Source organism: Pholis gunnellus (assembly GCF_910591455.1).
Source record: "Pholis gunnellus genome assembly, chromosome: 6".
Classification (NCBI taxonomy): Eukaryota; Metazoa; Chordata; class Actinopteri; order Perciformes; family Pholidae; genus Pholis; species Pholis gunnellus.
In genome coordinates, this window is record NC_136532.1 from 3,797,861 (window position 1) to 3,821,355 (window position 23,495).

Sequence of the window (23,495 nt, forward strand, 5' to 3'; positions counted from 1 at the left end):
TGGGAGAGTTCTTCCTGTTCCGATGTGAGGGTTCTGGGTCAGAGGATGTCGTATGTGTAAAGATTTTAAAGCCCTCTGAGGCTAATTTGTAATTTTGGGCTATACAAAAAGAAATTGAATTCAATTGAACTATCTTTCAGTAAAGCCGCACTTTATACCAGCTGCATGAATTCCCGTTCTTCAGCTGACATTTGTGGTTTTCCTTCATGGTCTCTTTCTGGGAAATCGTGATGGTACTGGTTTACAAGAAGGTTTTCCAGTTAATCAATGAAATTGTGGTTTACTTATGCCACTGGCCTTCCACATTTAACCACAGCTGAAGATGGGTTGAGTGGTCCATTTACCACCCATCCTAAGCGGGTTCTGACAGGGTAGGGACCATTGCCATGGCTACTTATGATTTGCCAGGGCTCCACTCGCTGAGGTCATTTTGAGAGAAAATGTTTCCCTTTGTCATTGGTATCTTTATTTGAATGTATGTTTTTTGGAGATCAATATAGTTATTGCCATCCAAATCACCCAGTTGTAGTCCAGTTATTTTAAAAGTACTCACTGGTTTCTTTGGACTCATTGTTTGCAGGAGAACCATAGCACAGGTTAGTATTGTTTTGCTGCCTTTGTAAGCTTTTATTTGTACTGGTACTATTGACAGCTTGCATTTTTTTCCAGCCCTGATATCCTTCTCTTTTTCCACTGACAGATCTTATTGTCTGATTGGTCATTTTATCATTTGGTTTATTCTTTGCGGGTTTATCAATAATAAGTATGCAAGGGTGCATTCCTTGACAGTATTGGCATGTCATCCTTCTTTTATAATTTTTCCTCATGTGTCCACTAGTCAGACAACTAAAGTGGATTAATTGTATGAATGTTTGCCCGTATTGCAAATGCAATAATTACCATTAGACACATTGGCTGTTGAGTCCTTGCTTGATCTAAAGTTTTATGGTTGCTTATTTCAATTGCCATCGTAAAGCTACTACTTTTCTCTCTTAGTTTAGTTTGTTGTTTGGAGTCTGTTGCCATATTACTTTCTGGGGTGGCTCTATTGGACATAGAATCCTGAATGTCACTGAAGAGTGGATTTTGCAGAACACAGGCTTGTTTCTCAATAAATCTGAGAATCTGGCCCAATTTTAGTTTTGTTCCAGAAGCTCATATGCAGTGGTTCTCCACTTTTTACTTTGCTTGTATGGCAGTTTTGATCAAATTAGCTTTATTAAAGTAGACACAAAATCCAGTTCTACCATGTTGTTTAACTCTTTCATAGCATTGCCAAGGTAAAGGGCTTAGGCATGTCCCGCCCATCATTGCAAATCAGTCAAGGTGTCAGTGCCACATTACCATGGTGCCCACAGTGGAACTAACTGCACTCCCTGAAGAAAAAGTGAAGTGAGAACAGAAGCTAAAGATTAAGGATGGCGCCGCCAATGGCTGCCTCGGTGTGTTGGAGTGCATTGTTTTGTGTTGTTTTTATTGTAAATTCAGTTTTCTGCTGTGATACCCTGAGCTCTTTCACCAGAGATGAGCTCATAAACAGGGTAACAACTCCAGTGGTGGGCCGTGCATTTTATACCTTTTATACATAGTCCCCATTTCTCCAGACCATCATTCTTGCTTTGTTGAAGAAAATAGCCCAAACAGATTCAATTGTCCGGACCCTAACCCCGTGCATGACGGTATGCTTCGTAATTATGGGACAATGCATATGGTCCAAATCTATATAATTAACACAATGACAAGAACAAACTCACAAGAACCAGTCACATATACTCATATGACAACAAAGCAACAAAGTATGACACATCAATCCAGCAGACCTGCAGCGGAACACGCATTCTGCTACACACTCGAGGGCCATTCAGATATTAGATGTAAAAGAACAAACGCAGATGACTTACAAAATGCTGTTCACTTAAAGACAAACTCCATCCTCCTTTCTTTGTTGACAAAAAGTTTAATCCCACGGTTAAATCTCAACTCACAAATCCATTTATCCTCCTTCAGCCATTGAGTGTTAAAAAAACAAAGCTAGGTAAAAAAATAAATCTACACCAAGCAAAATGCTAAAAAATGCATAATTTCTTCCATATCTTTCAATTTGAACTCTTACTACTCCGACTAAGCCTCTGATGGCTACCGTAGGTTTTGTTTCACAATAGTCACGTGCTCGCCCACTGACCAATCACAGCACACACTGCACCTCACTGCAGAGCTGCACCTGAAAATTGAGCTGTGTGTTAATGCTGACGTAGCTGTAGACCAGCAAGCCGCTCTGGCGCATCAAAGAATACGCCCAACATGTCAAACTAAAGATCTGATTGGTTGAACACTATGCCAATCAACAATATCGTCCCCATTCACTTAAACTGCACATGGATTCACTGGTGAGTCTGCAGGCCTGGGGCCTCTCTTCTTACCTAGAGACACAGAGGTGAAATCTGATTGGATAAAAGCTCTACTTAAAACAAGCTGCACTGAAGCAGAGCAACTGAGGAACACAGTAGCTGTGCAATGAGAAAATAAGATAATGGAAAAAATAGCTCTAACTTTGTGATTCTGTTTAGGCCAGCAGAGAAGGCCTTGCAGGCCCTGACGGCCCACCACTGCAGAGACGTTACTACTACTAGGCTTCTTGAATATATACACACACACACATATATATATATATATATATATATAGCACTACATAGTGCAAGTTAGATATTATTGTAATGTTCCGGACCTTTGCACGAGATTTTCTTAATCTGGACCTTTTGGAAATGTAATGTAATACCCCTGCAACAGAGTAAAACATAAAATATATAAAGAAAATAAAAAAATGCACAGTATAGTTTTTTTTTGCTGGCAGATTCGCGGTCCACATAAAATGACGTGGCGGGCCAGATCCGGCCCGCGAATCTGCCAGCAAGTTTTAAATCGCGCACGGCGGAGCACCTCCCCGATCCGCGCGCACACACGTCCACCAGCGCATGTGGCAGCACAGCAGCCCCCCACCCCGCCGCCGCCGCCGACGGAGCAGCAGCACCCCCCCCCCCCCCGCCGACAACCGGCCCTTTGGGGGCAACCATGATGCCGATGCGGCCCCAGATCAACAATGAGTTTGACACCCCTGGTATAGACAATGAAATAGAATAGTTTACCTAGTTAGTTAATTTAATACTAAACAGTAGTGTAAAGATCAACCAACAGCTAACAACAACAGTGTAGTGGTGTGTAGTTATGTGAAGGATGATCTGTTCAGAGGTGATTCGTTATAAAGTGTTATCGCAGGAATGTTCTCCTGTAGATGGTGGAGAGGGTGGTCCGGGTTATCCAATATGGAGAATAGTTTCTTCAGGTTCCTCCTCTCCACCACCTTGTCCAGATAGTCTTGTTTGCAGCCAATGATGGAGCCGGCCTTCTTAATCAGTTTATTAAGTCTGTTGGTGTCTCCGGGACTCATCCTCTTCTTGTACACAGTGTTGATGTTGGCCTTCCAGTTCAGTCTGTTGTCGATTAGACACCCAGGAACTTGTACTCCACCATGTCCACAACTTCTCCCAGAACTATCTGCGGTTGTGGAGCAGTCGTCTTCCTCCTGAAGTCGACCACCATCTCTCTGGTCTTGGCCACGTTCAGCAGCAGGTGATTTCTACCAGCCCACTCCACAAAGTCCTCCACTACTGCCCTGTACTCCTCCTCCCGTCCGTCCCTTAAACACCCGACCACTGCAGAGTCATCAGAGAACTTCTGCAGATGGCATGACCACGAGTTGTCCTGGAAGTCAGTGGTGTACAAGGTGAACAGGAAGGGAGACAGTACCACTGACTACCATATCAGACAGCAAACGGCCCAGTCGGACAACCTGTGGTCTGCTTGTGAGGTAGTCAGTGATCCAGGAGACGGTGGACGCGTTAACCCCCACCACCCGCAGCTGCAGTGGTTGGATGGTGTTGAATGCACTGGAGAAATCAAAGAAAGTGATTTCTCACAGAGCCACCCTCCCCGGTCAGAGACCACGTCAGTGGGGAGACCATGGAGCAGGACCAGCTCAGCAGTCTCTTTGGCCGAGGGGAGCATAGGCAAGGGCACAAAGTGGGCCATCTTGCTGAACCGATATACCATTGTCAGGACGGTGGTATCTTTGTTGGACAGTGGTAGACCAAACAAAGTCCAAGGAGATGTGGGACCAGGGCCGATGGGGCACAGGCAGAGGTTGCAGGAAACCAGCGGGTGCCTGGTGGGATGCTTGTGCTCGTTGCAGACAGTACAGACGTTGACGAACTCCCGGGTGTCTCCAGAGTAGCCCACCAGAACCTCTGCTGCAGAGTATCCCTGGTCTGCTGGCTCCCGGGGTGGCAAGTGAGTCTGGAGCTATGGGCTCACTGGAGGACATCGGACCTCAGGGTCTGAGGGACAAACAGGTGGTCAGGAGTTAGGACCGGGCTGGTCCTCAAGGGCGGCCTTGACTCTCTCCTCTACCTCCCAGGTGATCGAAGCAACCAAGACGGGGGCAGAAAGGATATTGTCATTGCCAGGAGTGGAATCCCCCTTATCCACAAACTGGCGGGAGAGGGCGTCAGGCTTGACGTTGCGGGTACCGGGCCGGTAACAGAGGGAAAAGTTGAATCGGGTAAAAAACAGGGACCATCTGGCTTGCCGAGAGTTCAATCTTTTGGCGGACTGAATGCACTTGAGGTTATTGTGATCAGTCCATACCAAAAAGGGCAGACTGGTCCCCTCAAGCCAGTGGCGCCACTCTTCAAGGGCCAGTTTAACAGCTAGCAGCTCTCGGTTACCAATGTCATAGGCGTGCGCCTCTCCTATTCAGCGGTGCCCCACAGTCGTGCCCTGCCTGTCAGGTGGTTGATGGTGAAGACTAGCTTAGCCTCCTCCGAGGTAAACGTGTAGGGCTGCAGGGAAAACAAGATGGAGCAGTTTGTGACGAATGGGTGGCAGCCCTCAGGTTCTCCAGCATAGCGCTCTGGGGTTCCCACATGGGGGCTTGTGTGCTGGAGCAGGCGTCAGAGGGACAGGAGGAGGAGCTGAGACTGCATGCTGGGTCAGGGCTGCTGTTGGACCTGAGCGGCTAACGCAGCCAAAGCCTGCTCCTGGGCTGCTGCTGACTGACGTGTCTCAGCGGCGATGTGGGTCATCAGCGCCTCATGCTCCTGGAGAGGCCCCTCGATCCTCTCGAAACGGCTCCAAGGTGCAGGGGTCTGTACTGGGTCCATGACTGGCCAGATAGCAATGTAACCGGTTGGACCCAAATGCACCACACAAGATTCCAAGGATCGTTGGCTTTTATTACAAACTTGCAGATACAACAGGCAGAGTTAATCAGAGTCCGGAACAGAAGGCTGGTGGGTTTACCGGGAGTCAGGCGAGATGGGTAGAACAGGGGCAGGCAGGGTTGGTAACAGGAGATCAGTCCGTGAGAGAGTGCTGGAGAGTCTGGCATGGAAAAGCGAAGAACAATCTGGCAATGTGTGTCTGGGAGGCAGGAGTCTATATCGTGGCTTGATTAATGATATGAGACAAGTGAGTAAACAGGTGAAGGGAGTTGGACTGATGAGGAGGGAGTGGCTGACAAGTAAGGAGGGTGTGGAGCTGAACTGTGACACCAAATGTCAAAACGTAAGCCAGAGCCTTCAGTTATCAAGCTCCTCTTCTGTGGAACCAGCTTCCACTTTCAGTCCGGGGGGCAGACACACTCACCACATTTAAGGCTTAAGACTTTTCCTCTTTGATATATTTATGATCCTTTATTTCCTAATCAATTTAATTTGTTGGCTATAGGCCATCATCGTGAATACCATGAAACAGTGATGTTTCCTCTGACAATAATCGTGATATCAAAATTTCATATTGCATCATTCCCAATTGCAAATACAAATTAAACATTTTGGTAACAATCATTTTTTTGGTGCACTAGAGGGTGCTGAGTTCAACGTTTGTATGACTGTGTGCTTGACTGACAAAACTGTTTTGCTGCCATAAAATGACTGAAGTGAGATGAACCGAGTGAAAACGTTATCTTATTAGAGAGAGCAGGTGTTAGTATACGGCACATTTTGCAGTTGAAGAAAGGTAATAAATCACAATATATGTTATTTCAGATATATCGCAAAATGTTTTTAATCATAATAAGATCATATTGTATCAAGGGGCCTCTGGTTATGCTAGTTACTAGTTATGCTGCTATAAATCCAGATGAGGGCACTTCTCAGGAATACACAGAACTCCTCTCTCCTCCTCTTCCTCTCCCTCTGTATATATTTATGTCCCATTAATGCTCATTACTAACTTTGCTTCAGTTTTTGTGCTTTCTCTCCTCACAGGTTTCATGGATCGTGGTTCTACCTGGACTGTGGTTGTGCCTGCTGCCTGACACCCACTAGTACTATCATTAGTATTAGTATTAGACACATTTCTATTACTATTCCTGATTTTATTTTATTATATCCACTGTTATTATTCGTAGTAATAGCAATATATTTTTCCTTTCAAATTTGTGATTCATGATAATAGGCTATACAATTGAATTGAATTGAAAATTCTCATATACCATCCATGGTCCCGACAGCTGTCTGCCCGCGTGCACCAGAGACTCGTTTCAGATGCTCTTCATTTTCCGGGGTGGTTTGTCAAAAGGATGTATGTATATATATATATGTGCAATTATTAAAATGTTAAAGATTGTGACATTTGCCAACTGATTTGTCATGTAAGTCAAAGGCTTATTATTCCATTTGTATTTGTTCTAAACAAACGTCATGTCTCTTCACAACAATACTGATGACCTTAATTAATCACCAACGCCCGATTATCGTTCTCATCTCGGACACGTCCGTGACGTCCAGTGACAGGGCGGGGTCACAGAGTGCTCAGTGCGCAGGTTGTTTGTGCTGCTCAGGTGATCTTCCAGTCACTTGCTGCTGTGATCGTGGGGGAAAACATGGGGAAAGTTCAGGAGTTTGAGATCACGTTTGACAAAAAGAAAGTGGTGTACACTCCGGGCGAGTCCATCAGTGGAACCGTGACATTCAAACTGGGCCAGCTGCTGCAGTGTAAAGGTGAGAGAGAGAGTCCGCTAACATTGCTGTTATGTACACATTTGCGCACCTGGTTGGGAAAACGCGGCCGTCGCTAAACAAGGAAGTACATGTTTTGAGCCACAATGGGGTGTAACTTCGGCCTCATTGTGGAAATAGCCTACCCTGTTTGAAAGTCACATTGGTGTTGAAATGAACGTGTGTGGTAGTCCGTATCTGCAGTGATGGGGGGGAAGTGTGCTCTTTATGTGCTCTTTACTCCACCATAACGTCCGCGTGATAGTCCCGTACACTGCTGCTGGGCTGCAATGAGACCGTCTGGGTATTTCTCCCTCTCATAATACTAGAGACTGTGAATCACGGGTCCCACTCCCACACAAACATTTGACCACACATCAAAAATAGATTTCTATTTTTTAAATGCGAGAGGCATTCAATAAACTATTAGTCTGTTAGAAAACAAATCCCAACATGAAAACCATACAAAACATAAAGCTTTCATCTAAGATGTCGTGTCTTAGTGGACATTCTATCTTTCACATAATCCAATGTGTTTTTAAATGGTTATTTTAGACGTTTCTCAGCCCAAAACAAAGCACTTAATCTTAAAGTAAAAAATAAATAATCAAATACACATTCTGTCAGAAATGAAAACATTTTGGGGAAATAATTTGACGATTATATATTTACTTAAAAACGTCTAAAAAATTATCAAATTTAATATCAAATGTAAACTCTCCTCAGTTCTGAAAATGGAGGGATCTACTGTATATTCCTTTCTGTGACGTGATGTTCTACATGAGTCTACTGCAGCTCTTTGCTGGTGCTGTTCCTCGATGCGTACGTGGTCTGTTAGTGGGCAGTCCAGCATCTTAAGGTTTGTGCTTTTCTTTAGTGTGATGCACTGTTTGTGCCAGCTGGCTCAGGTGTCTTCATTTGCGTTCACGTACTTGAACAGACAATGTTTTCTGTCCTGAAGGTGGTTCCACTCATTGACTGCTCATTTCAAATCTATGGCACTCCATACATGGTCCAGCCATTTACTAGGCTTCCACCGAGTCTTGTTTAACATGTGCTGGAGCCCGTTTTGCCCTAATTATGAAGTGACTCTTTCTCCTCGAGATCATTCTCGAGTGTTTCTGTCTCTCTCTCTGTTCTTCGTTGGCTTGCTGAGAGCAGCTGTTATGTGTTTTGAGAGTTTCTGTTTGACTGGTTACATTCCTCTTCAGGTAGAGCTGGTCCGACTGTCGCGTCACAGATGAAACAAACTCGCTCAGCAAACACGAGTTTGAATCACTGATGGATTATCAGTTGGGTTGGGCCCCGAGACATTACTGGGCAAATATTGACATTGCATTACAAATCAAATATGTTTAAGTCATCGCGGTTCATTTCAGATACAATGGATATGATGAGGTTCCTAGACTGTTTCAGCATTCGTTTTAATATTGTGTTTAGACTTAATAGAGTTACCTTTCTAATTAGGGCTGTGCAAAGATATCGATATAGCTTACTATCACACCGACAATGGTGTATCGATACTTTCATGACTAGTATCCACGTGTGGTGATATATATATATATATATATATATATATATATATATATATATATATATATATATATATATACATGTAGATGCAATTTAAAGGACATTTTAAATCTGTTTAAAACAGGATTTAATATATATTAAATCCTGTTTTAAACAGATTTAAAATGTCCTTTAAATTGCATCTACATGTAAGTTAAGATTGGTCAGGGACACAACAAGAACATAATTCAGGATGTATTTTATTTTCAAATGATGTCGTGGCAAAGGCATGTTAGTAAAAATGATAATACAATATGCACTTTATTTACATTACATATACATTTTTGGTTCAGTGCGTTCTCTGCTGAGTGACTAGTGCAATGCAAATACCTTTTTTGAAGTAGGTTTGATTGAATTTGTCTGCTGCGTTATCGATGTGTGATGTACCTATTACACTATAATATACAGCAAGTTGTATTTTCAGCTCTATTTTTTACATTTTCAGTAAAAAAAGAAAACAGAGTATTGCAATATATTGCATATATGTACTGTACTGTATCGATCTTATTGTACCGTATAGCAATAGTTTCTGTTTTTAAACACCATGCACAAATGGAAAGGGCTTTCTGTCTGGTGGGGGGACCTTGACTTGCCTTCACAGAGCCCTGAGCTCAACCCAAAGCCAACATCAGTGTTGGATCTCTTGTGTTCAAATTGGAGTAAATCCCTGCATCCAGGTGAAAACCAAAAGGAAATTAATGTTGGCTTTTTGTTAGTCCATGAAAACAAGAAAAAAGTGTTGATCTTGAAGACGGCACGAGGGCCGAATGGTTACCTAAAGAGATGCATGTGGAGCCAGAGTGTGAAACAGCGCCTGATCACAACCCGTTGTGTGCGATACTTATCAAGTATTTTATATTCTTGTATGTGTATTACACAAAATATCGTCACGGTAAACTTCATGAAAGGTGTCATTGTGGTAATTATTTTGCCTGTATGGCAGAGACGGCACTGTAGGCACTATAGAGGCCCAACGCTCTTCTTATAATATAGATATATATATAATAGATAAAAAGAACATTGAAATGCATAGTGGATCAAAGTAACGTACACATGTTGGCCATATTTAAAAGACTATGCAGAGTCATGCATAGTCATGATTGTCATGTATTGAGTCATGTATTGAGTCATGATCACATTGCAGTGTTTTGTTGCTGCAATCAGGACTAAAACTGATCCAAAATCCAAAGGTGAATTAAGTCAATTTGCTGGATTTATGCAATAAGTTCTCCCTTCTCCCCTAAGACCAGCACTAGTGGGGCTGCAACCCACTTTGAGCTCAAAGACGATTGGAAGCTTTATAATGCAATGGTCTCTGGGACTGGAAGTGTATTTCTGTCTTTAAACAGAACATTGTCGCCCACGACGGTTTCATGTTTAGCCAACAGTTTAACATTCTATATAGCCTCGAAAAAGACTTTCCACAAACAGCTGTGTTACGCTTTAACTTTGCCAACTTCATTAAAGGAGAGACCAAGCTCACCTGTCAGTACTGTACTGTCTTAGTTACTCCTGTACTTTCTGTTACATTTCTGTAAGAGCGCTAGGTTTCATAGTACTAGTGGGCATCTCTTCTCTTCCCTCCCTCTTGCTCTGGGCTTTGGTGTAACACAGCTGCTTAGAAAAATGGCTTTGTGGCCAACATAAAACATCTGTGTCTTCTTGTTTGCAGCCATCAAAGTGAACTGCAACGGTTTCTGTGGCATCACCAGTAAGGAAAATGACACCGCATGGACCGTGGAGGAACAGTACTTCAACAGTACCATCTCTGTTGCAGATAAAGGTACGTTGCCGAACAATTGAAATGCTTGCTACAAAACTGATCCATCTATTCATCCAAGAAGTTTGATCCGTCCTGCTATTAGTATTCCATAAGTGCAGTTTACCACATGATAACTGTTCATATAGAGGCAAGTGTCCAGTCACAGATTAGAATCGCTCAGTTGGCCTTAAATATTTGCTCATGAGTTGGTTTATCACCGGAAATGTCACAATACAGAGGGTGAACAAACTATCTACTCATAAGATTTTAGACACATTTTATGTCAACGAAACAATAGTTTTATTTTCCACAATGTAAAGGTTAAAAAGTTAAAGTGTGGGAAAAATATTTGAAGTGTGAGGACTGTACTGTAGTAGGGAAGGTTCCCATTTCCCACTGTGTGTACTGCATGCAGCCCGGAGGTGGGAAACAGCAGGGTGATTGTTACTGCTGCAGCTGACGGATCTATCTGTGCTCTCTTTGTCTCGCACAGGAACCCTGAAACAGGGAGAACACACTTTTCCCTTCAAGTTTCTCATACCAGGTAGGAGCGTGGAGTGATGGGATGAACACTTGTCTCTGCACATTCTTTCCTTTGTGTGTGTGTGTGTGTGTGTGTGTGTGTGTGTGTGTGTGTGTGTGTGTGTGTGTGTGTGTGTGTGTGTGTGTGTGTGTGTGTGTGTGTGTGTGTGTGTGTGAGAGACATGTCCAGGCATGTTGATATTTACTCTACTTCTCTTGTGGTTCAGCAGCCGTGAGGATGGGGCTCTTATTCCATCATTCACTGGGGTTGTGTAAAATATTGCCCATCAGGACTAACTAACATTCATACACCGCAGGCACAGCCTACGGGAGCATTTTGGGGTCAAGTGTCTTGCCCAAAGACACTTTTGACAAAGCCATCCCTCTGGGTGTTCTTCGGATGCATCCCTGAAGTACACAAACCGCTGTTCAGCGTGGCTGATGGGGGCCGGACGATCAACATAACATGCTAATGCACAAACTGGGAAAAGCAGATTTAACTTCCCTCCCTCCCTCCCTGTCCCCCACATGGGACGGAAGACGAAAAGCATCCAGCTGTATAACCTTCAGCCTCAAAGGACTCCTCATGTTCTTGGGTACAAAATAGGGATTTGATCTTGAGGGTAGCCTTGCAAGCAGCAAGCAATTGGCCGACTAAACCAATTCCAGTACCTTCATGGTTGATGGTAAACAAACCGAATGTCTTGCGGACAATACCAGTTCAGGATGCAGCCATCCTACACTGGTAAAACCCTCTCTTTCTGTCGTGAATGGGGACGAAAGACACAGCTTTCTTCTGTAACAGGTCCTGGATTTCGGCCAGATAAGCGAAGGATGAAGGCTGTAGAACAGGAGAAATTAAACCAGTCTCAATCCATCCGTTCAGTTAACACGCAGTTGCATTGCCGCTACTCGTAAAACTGTGTTAGAGGACGAGCAACTAGCTGTGGGACGTCCCGCCTTAGTTTTCATCACTAGCAGGATGTCCCCATGGAGAGATGTTGGCGGTGGACTTGAGATACTGGGATGCTGATGTTGCGGATACTGATGGCACATTGTCGTCGTCATTATCTGCAGACGAAGCCGATGTCTTGGCAGGGATGACCAGAGGCAGTGGCCAAGCGTTGTGGTTGGGGTGAGGATCTCGGGCTCTGGCTCACTCTCATCACAGTACAGCATCTGAAATGATCCTTCTGCTTCTGGCGTCGAATCTTGGGCGAACGCTCTTCAGACTTGGCAGGTTGGTGGCTGCTGAACACTCTGTGTGTGGTCTATGCTAAGGCACCCGAAGCAGACATGAAGATCTGTCCTAGCAATGAGGCCGGGACATGACGGGCACTGATAAGGTTTTGGCGATGACTCCATTGGCAGAGATGAGCAGTCAGTGGGCAAATTGTCTTTCACTGAAGAGAAAAATCTAGAGTTAAGCAGAGGGGTGTGCTGACTTATATACTGTGGAGTCCGCATGTGATCACGTAGACATGTTCTGATTGGCCGGTTTGGCTTATGCAGATTTTCAGTGGGCAAATGCATGCTTGTGATTGGAGGAGAGTAACATAGAGGTTGCCGACGACTCTGCCACCTGTGCGTCTGTGGTTATAGTTCTCATGTGTTTTTATTGTCTTCGATGCCTTCTGATTCATGATCATCAGCGTGATCAAACTCTGACGACGAGAACAGGACTGTACTTAACAATCGCACTTTTGCCTTCCGTGGCTTTGTGGCATTGTTTGGAGAGCCGCTCAAACACTTCGGGAGCGATCCAGGCCCACTTTTCATCACCTATAGTCGGCAAGAGCTTCTTCAGCTGCGGCCTCCTACATCAGGCGCACGGGATCTTGACTTTGATTTGTCGAATACCGAGCCCAGGACCAGAAAGAGAGGCCGTAGAGCTGGGGTCCAGGTCAGGAACAGTCGGCAGGGGTACAAACCTGTGCTACACTCCACTATAATGGGGATTTTGTCCGCTCCTTGGCTAATAAGGTGGATGAGTTTTCAGCCTACTTGAGATACGATTGCCAATTCCCACAGAGCAGCAACCTACTGTGTTTTACAGAGACCTGGCTGTCTGACAGGATACCAGAGTCCCATGTGAAAATAGAGAGTTTTCATTCCCTGTAAACAAATAAAAATGTCCCCTAATAATATACCTTGTGTGACGAGGGAGGTTATAAAGCTGCTATAAATAGGGAAAGAAACCGCTTTAGGAAGTGCTTTATGGAAGCACTTCCTAAAGACTTGACCTTTACTATTTTAGAGACACAAAGTAGGATCAATTATTAAAAATGATCTGAAGTAGCATTTGAATAAATGAGGTAAGGGGTGTTTCCCTTATGCCAACGTTTCTCCTCAAGATTTCCATCAACCACCACGACCTGTCACCTGATGCCTACAGTGTGACGTCAGCAACAGTTTGTTCCACTTATTTATTCCACTGCAATCTGTGAGAGCACTCCCTGTCGACACAAGCACACCTTTGACTCTTAAACAACAGGGAGATCATCTTGATTGTGGTGAAACAGTTTACTGAAAACGAGTTAACCGGCAAATGTATTATTTCCTCATAATTGGTTAATGACATAGTTAAAAGGGATCCTTAGAAAGCATTTCTGTGTCTTTTGGTAATAAGATTTATACCTTGTGAAGTCTAAGTAACTTCCATAAATACAAATGTATCCACAAATCCGTCCACTTTGAGTTTCTTATCATAAACCATTTCAGAATTGTATTATTTTGTATTAATTTTGTGGCTTTTTTGTCACATCCTGATCATTGGTGAACATCATGATTCTTGCACAACACTACACCGTGTCCCTCACTTCCTGTCTACACATTGTAGTCATGGTTAATTATGTGTGTTTAGACTTTGTTTGCCACTCACCTGCTGGAGTTCATTTTTCCGGGTAAAGCCTCGTTAGTAACGCAACAGAAACTCAAAAGCAACCCAACCGGTTATTCCACCGTTGTGAATCTTGATCTGTCTCAAATCTGAAGTGTGTGTGTGTGTGTGTGTGTGTGTGTGTGTGTGTGTGTGTGTGTGTGTGTGTGTGTGTGTGTGTGTGTGTGTGACCTCACACACACACCTGTATTAACAGGGCGGTTTACAAGCAATCGAACAGCTCCACAAATTACATTTATATAACCACAATAAGACATATTTCCAATATTTTTTTAGGGTAATCGTCATAAAATATGAAGACATTAAAAGCGTCATTCAAACATCTCAATAGGACTTTCAAATGTAAAGAGACTGCCCTCGTCTGCATGCTGTGTGTTGAGAATGTGTGCCTCCTGAGTTTGCACCCAAAATGCTTCTGATTAACAAAGCGCTGCTTCCATAATTCTCGGCTGTGAAAGAGGCAGAAAAAACCTTGCAAATATACAAAACATGCCAAGTCTCTGAGATACTGATGTGCACTGGACAACATGTGACACCACTAATACTTATTTGACTTCTTTCCCACAGAATCTGCTCCAACATCTTTTGAAGGCAACTATGGTCGGATCATTTACAGAGTGAGAGCGTTTATTGAAACACCGCGATTTTCCAAGGACTACAACACGGAGAAAGCTTTCTACCTCCTGCGCCTCCTCAACCTGAATGAAGTGCCAGACATATGGGTGAGACGTGCTTCGATGTGTGTCTGTGGTCAAGCTGTGACTGCTTAGACTGATCTCGGTCTTCAGAGTTCAACAAGACGCCACCGACATTGTTTCTTCTTGTTCATTTAATCCCTACGTCGAGAGGAATGTAAAACGACATTTCATGGTTTTAGGGATAGTTTTTGGGTTGGAACTATTTCTAGTTTATCAGCCAGAGCTTCTGTGGGCCTCTGCCTGGAGTCTGGGTTGTCGGATACATTTGATGAGCCCTGACAATGTTGGGGTAGATTTGAGGTTTTCCGGTGGACAGATCCCAGTGTGTTACTGGGACAGACGCACATCTGACAGATCTGTGTGTTGATAATACACCGACATTCATTGACAACTCAGTAGAAATTTGTAAAAAAAAAGCCCAGCGACAGCTGCACTTCCTCCGGATGCTCACTTGGTTTAGGGTGTGTAGTCGAGGCAATATTAATATCACACATTTCTAATTTATCTCAATGTGTCATGTGAACTCATGATGCTCTTCTACAGCTCCATCATAGTCTGTCTTCAGCTTCTGCATTATTGCCTAATTAGGTAATCACCAAATGACCAGAACAGATTCTAACATAGAGTTGAAGTGGCCAGTAAAACCCCATTCACCATAAGAGAGCAATTCTTAGTCTCAAGCAATTCTACAGTTTTGGCTTCCACGCTGTGGACACAGACTAGATTACCAAACGCTGAATATTTATTTTATCTCTCAGGCCACCAAAGTGTTAAATACTTACGATGACTCAGCTGATAAATAGCTTCCCGTATGAATACTGGGGGCTGATGATGTTTGTGAGATTTAGTTTTCTGGACGGATACAATGGTACCCAACATGGCAAAGAAACTCCTGACTCAACTCCCAAGTCAAGACCAACCGACAAGTCTCATGTCAAGTCCTAGATTCTCTTTTCCGAGTCCTAAATCAGTCTTTATTCACTCTTTTATCAAAGTGAATACATATTAAACAGAGCAACAGTTACTAGTCAGTAGATATACACAAAATAATAAATGGTTTTAAAATGAGTATTCATCAATTAATAACAAAATCATCAGGCGTGTCTTGATATGTTATTATATAGTATAATATAATATATATGGTTTTGTCATTTTATACAATCTGAATCTAGTTTTCAATCCGTCTGTCGTCAATTTTGAATATTTGGAACAAAGGTTTAATTGTGGACTGTTTGTTGGCAAAATGAAAGAACACTGTTGATTTGACATACTTCCTTTTATTTTTCACAACTATTATGCTGATCAGCTTGTTCAACTGGTAGTTTAGTTTGAAGAGGAGTCGTGACTCCTGGTGTGTATACTTGTTGAACTATAGAAACACACAGTTCAGTAATGTTTGTGCTTTGAGTACAAACGGCAGCTTGTAGAAAGCTTCATTCTGGCCCTTTGGCAAGTAACGTGTGCCATTATATTATTTAGCTCCAGCTGTTGAGATGTGCTGCCTAAGAATGTCGTTATTTAAACTGGTGAAGGATAAAGTGTGCACTGTCAAACGCACCTTTCTCCACTGCTTGCACAGCTGCTACTGTCAGAGTGATTCAGAAATCATCCCATTGACACGAACATCGTTGCAAAATAACATCAAAATGAAAGTTTTTCTCCTGCTTCTAGTTTTTCTTCTAAGCTATGATAACCATGTCTTGACTCCAGCGCTGTACTTAGCACACACATGAGACTGATCTCTATCTATCTTGTCATCCACCTCGTAATATAACGAGCAAATAAAACGACTAAGCGAATGTGAATGTTCCTTTAGCAAACGTGTATCGATGTCAGTCTTGTTAAAAGGCTCGGCGGTGTTTCGCTGCTCTTCTCCGTGCAGGGAACCCGTTCCTCTGAAGTGGAGCAGCAGTTCACCTACATGCTGGTGAAAACGGGCACAGTGGTCCTGAAGGCCCAGTCCAACATGAAGGGTTACACACCGGGCCAGATCATCCAGGTGTTGGTCAACATCCACAACCAGTCTGGGAAGACCACAGGCACCATGGCAGCCAGCCTCATGCAGGTAAACACGTCTGTTCTGGCTCAACCCTGCGAGGAGAAGGTCATGTTCATGGACCCAAATATACTGTATCAAAGAACTACCTGCAAATAGTAGTAATCCAAATCCCTGTGTCCCTGGTCACCATGTCCACCTGTGCTTTCAGAGAGTTACCTATGAGATGAAGAGGCCCATCCATGATGTGAGGACTATATCAGAGGTGGAGGGGGGCGTGGTGAAGGCTGGCAAGGAGTTGGAGTGGAAGGAGCAGATCATCGTTCCTCCTCTTCCTCAGTCCTCCCTGGCTGGCTGTGAGCTTATAAAGATTGAATATTATGTCAAAGTAAGATATGTTCATCCTCTGTTACACTTTCAGCACTATTTCCTTGAGAAGTGGTCCCGGTTATCATATTTCAGCCTGTTCTCATTCCCAGGGCGTCACAGAATGACACTTTGTCATGAGACACACCTGGCTTTCAAATAACTACAATGTGAACCCATTTGTGTCATTATTAGACATTCAGAGAAAATACTCCGGGAGTTTAGTGACAGAGTGAATGTAGTTCACTGTAACCGTGTGCTGGGCTGCCCAATGCGTTAGAAATTGAGGTAAAGAAATCGGACAAATCGTCAAAATGGGACGAGTTGGGATGAGAACGTGTTGCAGGTTTTTGACTGTTAGACAAACAGTAGGTCATTTAAATACAACTGTTGAGGGACATCTATCATTGCCACATGGAAAAACAAAAGAACTACTGAAAAAATGGTCAAACAACGAAACTAAAAAGGGACTGATGGCGAAAAACGACATTAGTAATCCATCAACATTGACATTTTGTTAACTACAACGAGGCAATTCGAACTTCACGGCAAGCATATTTTATAAACACCAACACTCACAATCCCACACGGACGTTTAGTACACCTTACAATGAACCACAGTGTCGAGCTTCCAGGTTCTAAACTGCTGTGAGAGAAAGGAGACTTGGACATTTAACACCCAGCAATTTAGACGGATTTCAAATCTCCCATTTTTAAGCAACATTTGAGAGAAACTGTTTTTTAATTAGCATAGGACTTAAACACTAAATTTGAAATGTTGAAACCAGGTTTCAGGACTCCTCACAGCACAGAGACAGCCTTACTAACAGTAGTCGATGATATTAGGACAGATCTAGACCGAAACCAGCCTTCAGAATGCTGCAACATGGACCACCAAATCCTTTTAAATTGATTATGTGAGCATGTCGGCCTGTCCCACTTGTTTTTAACTTGTTCACCACATAACTTAGTCAACCCTTTTTTTTTATAGTCACAATGGAGATCGGACTATGCCAGGCCTATATTATTTCTGTAATACTTCCAACATGGTGCAAGTCTGAAGTGAATGCGTTACATTTCAATGAATGTCAAGGCCACCGAAGCACAAGATTATCTATACCGAGACCCATTGACTTCACTTCTTGTTTTCTCCTAATTAAAAAAAGTAATACATTTGTGCAAGTAATTTGTATTTGTTGTACGTGTATTTGAGGATTAATTTCCATGAGCGGGTCATTAGATACGGCTTCAATGGCTAATGAACAGAAAACAACCTTCTTCAAATATCATGCAACAATTGTGGTTCTCTTTGAAACAATCATGTCTGAATCAGAAAAAGAAAACTGATCAAAGACGCCAGCAATGATTCCATGTCTGAGACGGGCTTAAGTTTGACATTCTATCTCTAGAATATAGGACGAGTCAATGAAATACTTGTTAGATGTCTGTTGCAACTCTGTGAAATGTTCATATTGCTTTTTTGGTGATGAACGTACAATAAACAAAGGGAACATTAGTTTTCACGAACTCTGTGAAACTGGTCCAGGGTGATCTATTGTAGATATTTAGAGCTGCTCTGAAACATATACAGTACATACTGTATTTTTGTGCATTTTGAGTTTTGGTTTCTAAAGAACGAGATCAAACAGAAGAGTATGTTCTGGGTACACATTCTGTATTCCTCCAGGAAATCTAACATTCTCTTATCCTCTCATTAATCAGGTCAGTCTCAAGTCTCCAGACGTCCTGTTGACATTACCCATCCACATCGGGAACGTCTCACTCGATAAAAAACTGCACCCGTCCAAAAAAGCAGCTCCGCCCTCCTCTGCTGCAGCTGAAGATGCACCAGCATCTGCCTCTACCTGTAGCACCAACACCGCCTCACCCACTCTGCCCCCTCGCCACGCCCCAAAGCCTGCTCCTCGTCCCAACCCTCGCTCCAGGATGTCCTCCCATAATTCCCCCAGCGCTCCTCCAGCTGAGAGCCACCAGGGAGCAGAGGGCGGGACTCAACAGAACGACGGCTTCCCCAACAAGCGCCAGTCTCAGCTGGTGTCACCCAATGCGTTTAGCTATGCTCCCGGCCTCTTTTTCCCCCAGAACCAGCAGCACAACGGGCCCGTCCCTGCACCCAGTGGGGCGCCAGGAGCCACAGCACCGTACCCCACTGAGAACGGTGCTAGCTCGATGCCAACACCACTCATCCTGCCTCCCGACTACAGCACCTCTGCTTATCCACAAGGTCAGTTGGCAGCTGTCACTCTGCACCGTCCAGGCTGCTCAGTGTAGGCTGGATAAGGTTGTTTGTAAGTAAGAACAACGCTGGATTTTAACACTTACTCATCATCTTTAAGGCACATGGTGCTACTGGGATTAACGGCTTGAGTTCAGCTGTGTAAAAGAAAACATAAAAAAACAAATTAAGTTATTTGAAAAAAGTGTGTCATTGTTCCTACAAGATTCAACTAGTACAAGCTCTACGTTCACGGTAAAATGACAAGTAATACGGACCACAGAGTGACGTGTTTACAGATCATTCTATCCCAGGCCAGACTCTCTAAACCTGGACTGTCCATACTATCCACTACACCAGCGCTGCCATGAACTCAACCTCTACCAAGCTTACAATGTCCAGTCAATGGGGTTGACAAAAACAATACACCTGTCAACATAATGTAACGGTAGCATTTAAGTACGGTCGTATTGGATTCCATTAGATTCTTTGGCTTACCTGATAAAGTGGCCGAGTGTAACTCCAGAGAGCCTTTGTTTCTTTGTCCATAACTGCAGTTCTAAGGAATGTGTGGCAGCTTTGCTGTTATAGATTCAATGATATCGAGTGCTTTGGATAAAAGCACTACAGTATATGAATGCAGGGGCCGTGGCTCATGCGGTAGGGGGTGTAGTCCGGTAAGATTGGCGGTTGGATCTAATATGCTTAGGATGGGTAAAGTGCAGAGGTCAAATTGCATATGTGTACTGTAAAATGACGAGTGGAATAAAGTCAAAGTTGAATCCATTTCATTCTCACAGCTGCGGTAGACTATACTGAAGCCTTATAGTCTTAAGACCATATAGTCTCTAAAATGGGTTAAGCTCCGAAAACACTATTTCCTATATTTCCCACAATATAAGTCAATAACCAGTTCAGTATACAATGGGCTTCATCGGGCACTCTGACTTTACTTTAACTGTGTTCAACAGTGTCATTTTTCACTGGGGATGGCAGTCCAGATAAGACGAGTAAAGCTTTCACCAAAATGCTGATATATGAGGAATTGTTTGCTCCGGGCCTCTCGGGCTACATGCAGGTTGCCCTAACAGATTGATGAAGGTTGTTTAGGCTTCAATCAAACTTTATTTATATAGCACAAGTCAAACATCAAGTGCTGAACATGATGAGTAAAACATTTAAATAAATATGGACATTTAAATGAGTAAATAAAAGTGTAATATAACTAGTCGCTAGATAAAAGCCAAACTAAAAGGGTGTTTTTCAGTTTTCTCTCTGCTCCCCTCAGGTCCTCCAGCAGGTCCTTCTACAGGCTGGGGCCATAGTGGCTTAAAAGGGCCTTGCTGTGGGTCTTAGACCAGACCCTAGGAACAACTAAGAGGCAACTACCAGAGGACCTGAGGGATCTAGTGGGTACACATCTTAAAACCATGTCAGACAAGTAGACGAGGTCGAGACCATTTAGTGATTCGTAGACCAATAAAACAATATTAAAATCTATTCTCAGACTAACATTAATATTACTCAAAATTGCCAGTTTATTTTTTGGGGGGGAAAGAAAAACATTTCATCTTTCTATTTCCAGTTAATGTTCTCCTAAAAACATTCCACAAATGACCATCAGCTAAAGAGCGGATAGTAAAGCACAGCGGCAGGTCCTTAAAGAACATAACATCGTGGGTCACAGTCACAGAAGGGGCCACTCATGAGGCTCACCTGGTGTACTTCTTGATTACATCACATGTGGAAGATGTAACAGTGTTTGTGTAATAACCGGCTGATGACTGTCTGTTACAGAGGCTCCTCCTCCTTATGATGAGACCAGCAACACATGAAGTGGATGAAGAAGCAGCAAACCCATCAGGACGACGCCGCGTCACTCTGACATCCAACACAACGCTGTCCTGCCATTTTAAGAGGTTGTAACTTACTTTGACAAAACTATTGCAATACATGAATGTTAATGTAACCTGGTATGATGAGGTTAGTTTAGGTGTAAGTCTCAAGCTTTTCTAAATGTAAGAGAATCAGCATATTGACCTGGACCTCTGCTGCTCAGTGAACAATTCCTTCACTGATCTACAGGCGTTGTTCTCTCCTTAAACCTGCCGCAGCCAATCAACTGTCTGTCTATTGTGAGTGAAAGGAAATACAAGGGGAATATGCTGAATATAATTTTTCATTTCATTCAGTTCTTTGTACAGCAACAGGACTCATGTTTTTAGCTGTGGGTTATTTAGTAATCACTTAGATGGCATCTGTGATGTCAAGTTTGAACGTTTCATGTATGAAAACTTGTGTAAGACAAACCGATGTCGTCTGAAGTCTTTATATATATTTTTCAGAAGCCGTATTGCTTTCTGGAAACAGGTGAAATCATCTATTCTTCCGGCATATTCATTTATTTTGAGTTTGAATATTAAAAACTGGATTAAATGGTTTGTTTTGGAAAGAGCTTTTTGATGTAGCTTTGATCCGGAGGTTTTAATGTTATGGTGATAATGAACAATCCAGATATTGCGACATATATATTTTTGTAAGGATATAATGTATGATCCAGTTTAGCCTCTGAAGATTTCTGCCATGGTTTGATCCTTTGTTAGCTTCATGTCCGTGAACTGTGTGGTAAAGACAGAATGATGCTCGTGTATTCTTCTTCTGCTGAATGTATGTTGGCTCTGTATATACCAGACATTCCCTCTTGTCTGCTTTCTTTTAATAGTCAACAAAAGTGCTACATCACTCTGATTTGAGCTTTTCTTTTGGCAATTCTTGATGTCATTTGCATCATGTATTTTAATGTTTTTAAAATGTCTTGATCAAGTTCAATCCATCAAACATGCAGAAAGACAACATTTTAATTATTTATTATTGTTTTGAGTGTTTTTTCCCACTGCTATCTGGAATGCAATAAATCTGTTCAAATCACTTGTGTCAACCAGTGTGTCATATTTAAGAGGTTGTTTTATTAACACACAATTCTGCCTTCTGATACCGTTTAAGTTGACACTTGTGTTTTTAAAGGGATGTAACTTAACCAATTAAAACTGTGCATATTAGTAGCATATCTGTATGTTAACCTACTTGTTTGCAATAATAGTGGTTGTGTTTTGCCCAGAATGTGTTAAAAAATGGCCATGCTAGTCCTAGCCTAAACATCTGAGTTTATAAAGGTTGGGCATAGTTCGAGATAACGCAGTGTCTGCCTGCAACCGTGATATAATCCACATCTCTGACCAACAGGGGGAGAGGGGGAGAGGGGGGAGGGGGGGGCGCATCTAGCATCATCAACTATTACTCAAAAGGAAAATCCATCAAAAAGACATATTTGCTGCAGGATGCTACCTATCGCCAACCTCGCCAGATGTGAGTCTAATAACATTAGAAATAACAGACAACATTAGACCATAACATCAGACAATAACATTACTCTAACATTACACAACAACATTAGACATAACAGACAATAACATTAGACAATAACATTAAACAACAACAAACAATCAACACAGTGCAAGAAATAGAAACATATTTAAATGTACAATAGAATATAGAAGAATATAAAATAAAGTGCACAGACAAACATAACATGACTTTAAACAAGTGTAATGTAAGTGTAATGTAAAAGTGACAAGTATATTTAAATATGAAGGGATGTGCAGGGGAGTGACCGGTAGGAAATTGTCCTGGGGATGACAGAGTCAATGGGGGACCCGGGCTCTGTTAATGAGCCTGACAAATCAAATATTTCTGGATTACATGAAGCAATAATCAAAGTTTAAATTAGAAAAGACGACAGCAGATCCATAAAGTAACTATGACTGCACTACACGACTCACAAAGTCCCCAACACACAAGAGGGTTCACCTTCAAACAGTTATACATAACACATAACAAAACAACAATAATAATGATAATGATAAAAGCAATAATTATTATAATTGTCTTTATAGATATTATCCTTATTACTGTTATTATATGTCCGAAACAACAGAGTAGGGTTCATAATAACAAAAAAGGTTTTAATCATGAGGTGCACTTGACTAAAAGGTTTCTGCAAAAGGAGACTGACCATCAAAAGTTAAGTGTAAGCAAGAAGCCACATTTGTATTTTAGCCAATTATTAGTAGAATATTCACGATAAAAAAAGATGTGCTTGCATACACATTAAAATCCCTAGTTGCCCTTTGCCACCCCAGTTAAAGATTACTTGAGACACACTGCCACAGATGTCGCCTGCATAAAAGTACGTTTCCCCTTAGATATGTATTTCAGGTATAGCCCCCTTTGAAGTTACAGGACAACTTGTTTGTGTCCCTAGGGTTTATGTTGTGCCTATACTTTAGGATAATAATACAATAATAAACACGGGGCTCCGCATTCTGCGCC

The 23,495-nt window shown here is 42.6% G+C and overlaps 1 protein-coding gene across 1 annotated transcript; it reads left to right on the forward strand.

Annotated features, from left to right (window-relative positions):
• The first annotated feature begins 6,910 nt into the window (after positions 1-6,910).
• arrdc1a (arrestin domain containing 1a) lies at positions 6,911-22,034 on the forward strand. The gene is made up of 8 exons (XM_079162027.1): positions 6,911-7,058; positions 10,300-10,410; positions 10,883-10,933; positions 14,378-14,532; positions 16,391-16,573; positions 16,716-16,892; positions 18,593-19,115; positions 20,904-22,034. The coding sequence occupies exons 1-8, from the start codon at positions 6,941-6,943 to the stop codon at positions 20,939-20,941; spliced, it is 1,356 nt and encodes a 451-aa protein (XP_079018153.1). The 5' UTR covers positions 6,911-6,940; the 3' UTR covers positions 20,942-22,034.
• Positions 22,035-23,495: the final 1,461 nt, after the last annotated feature.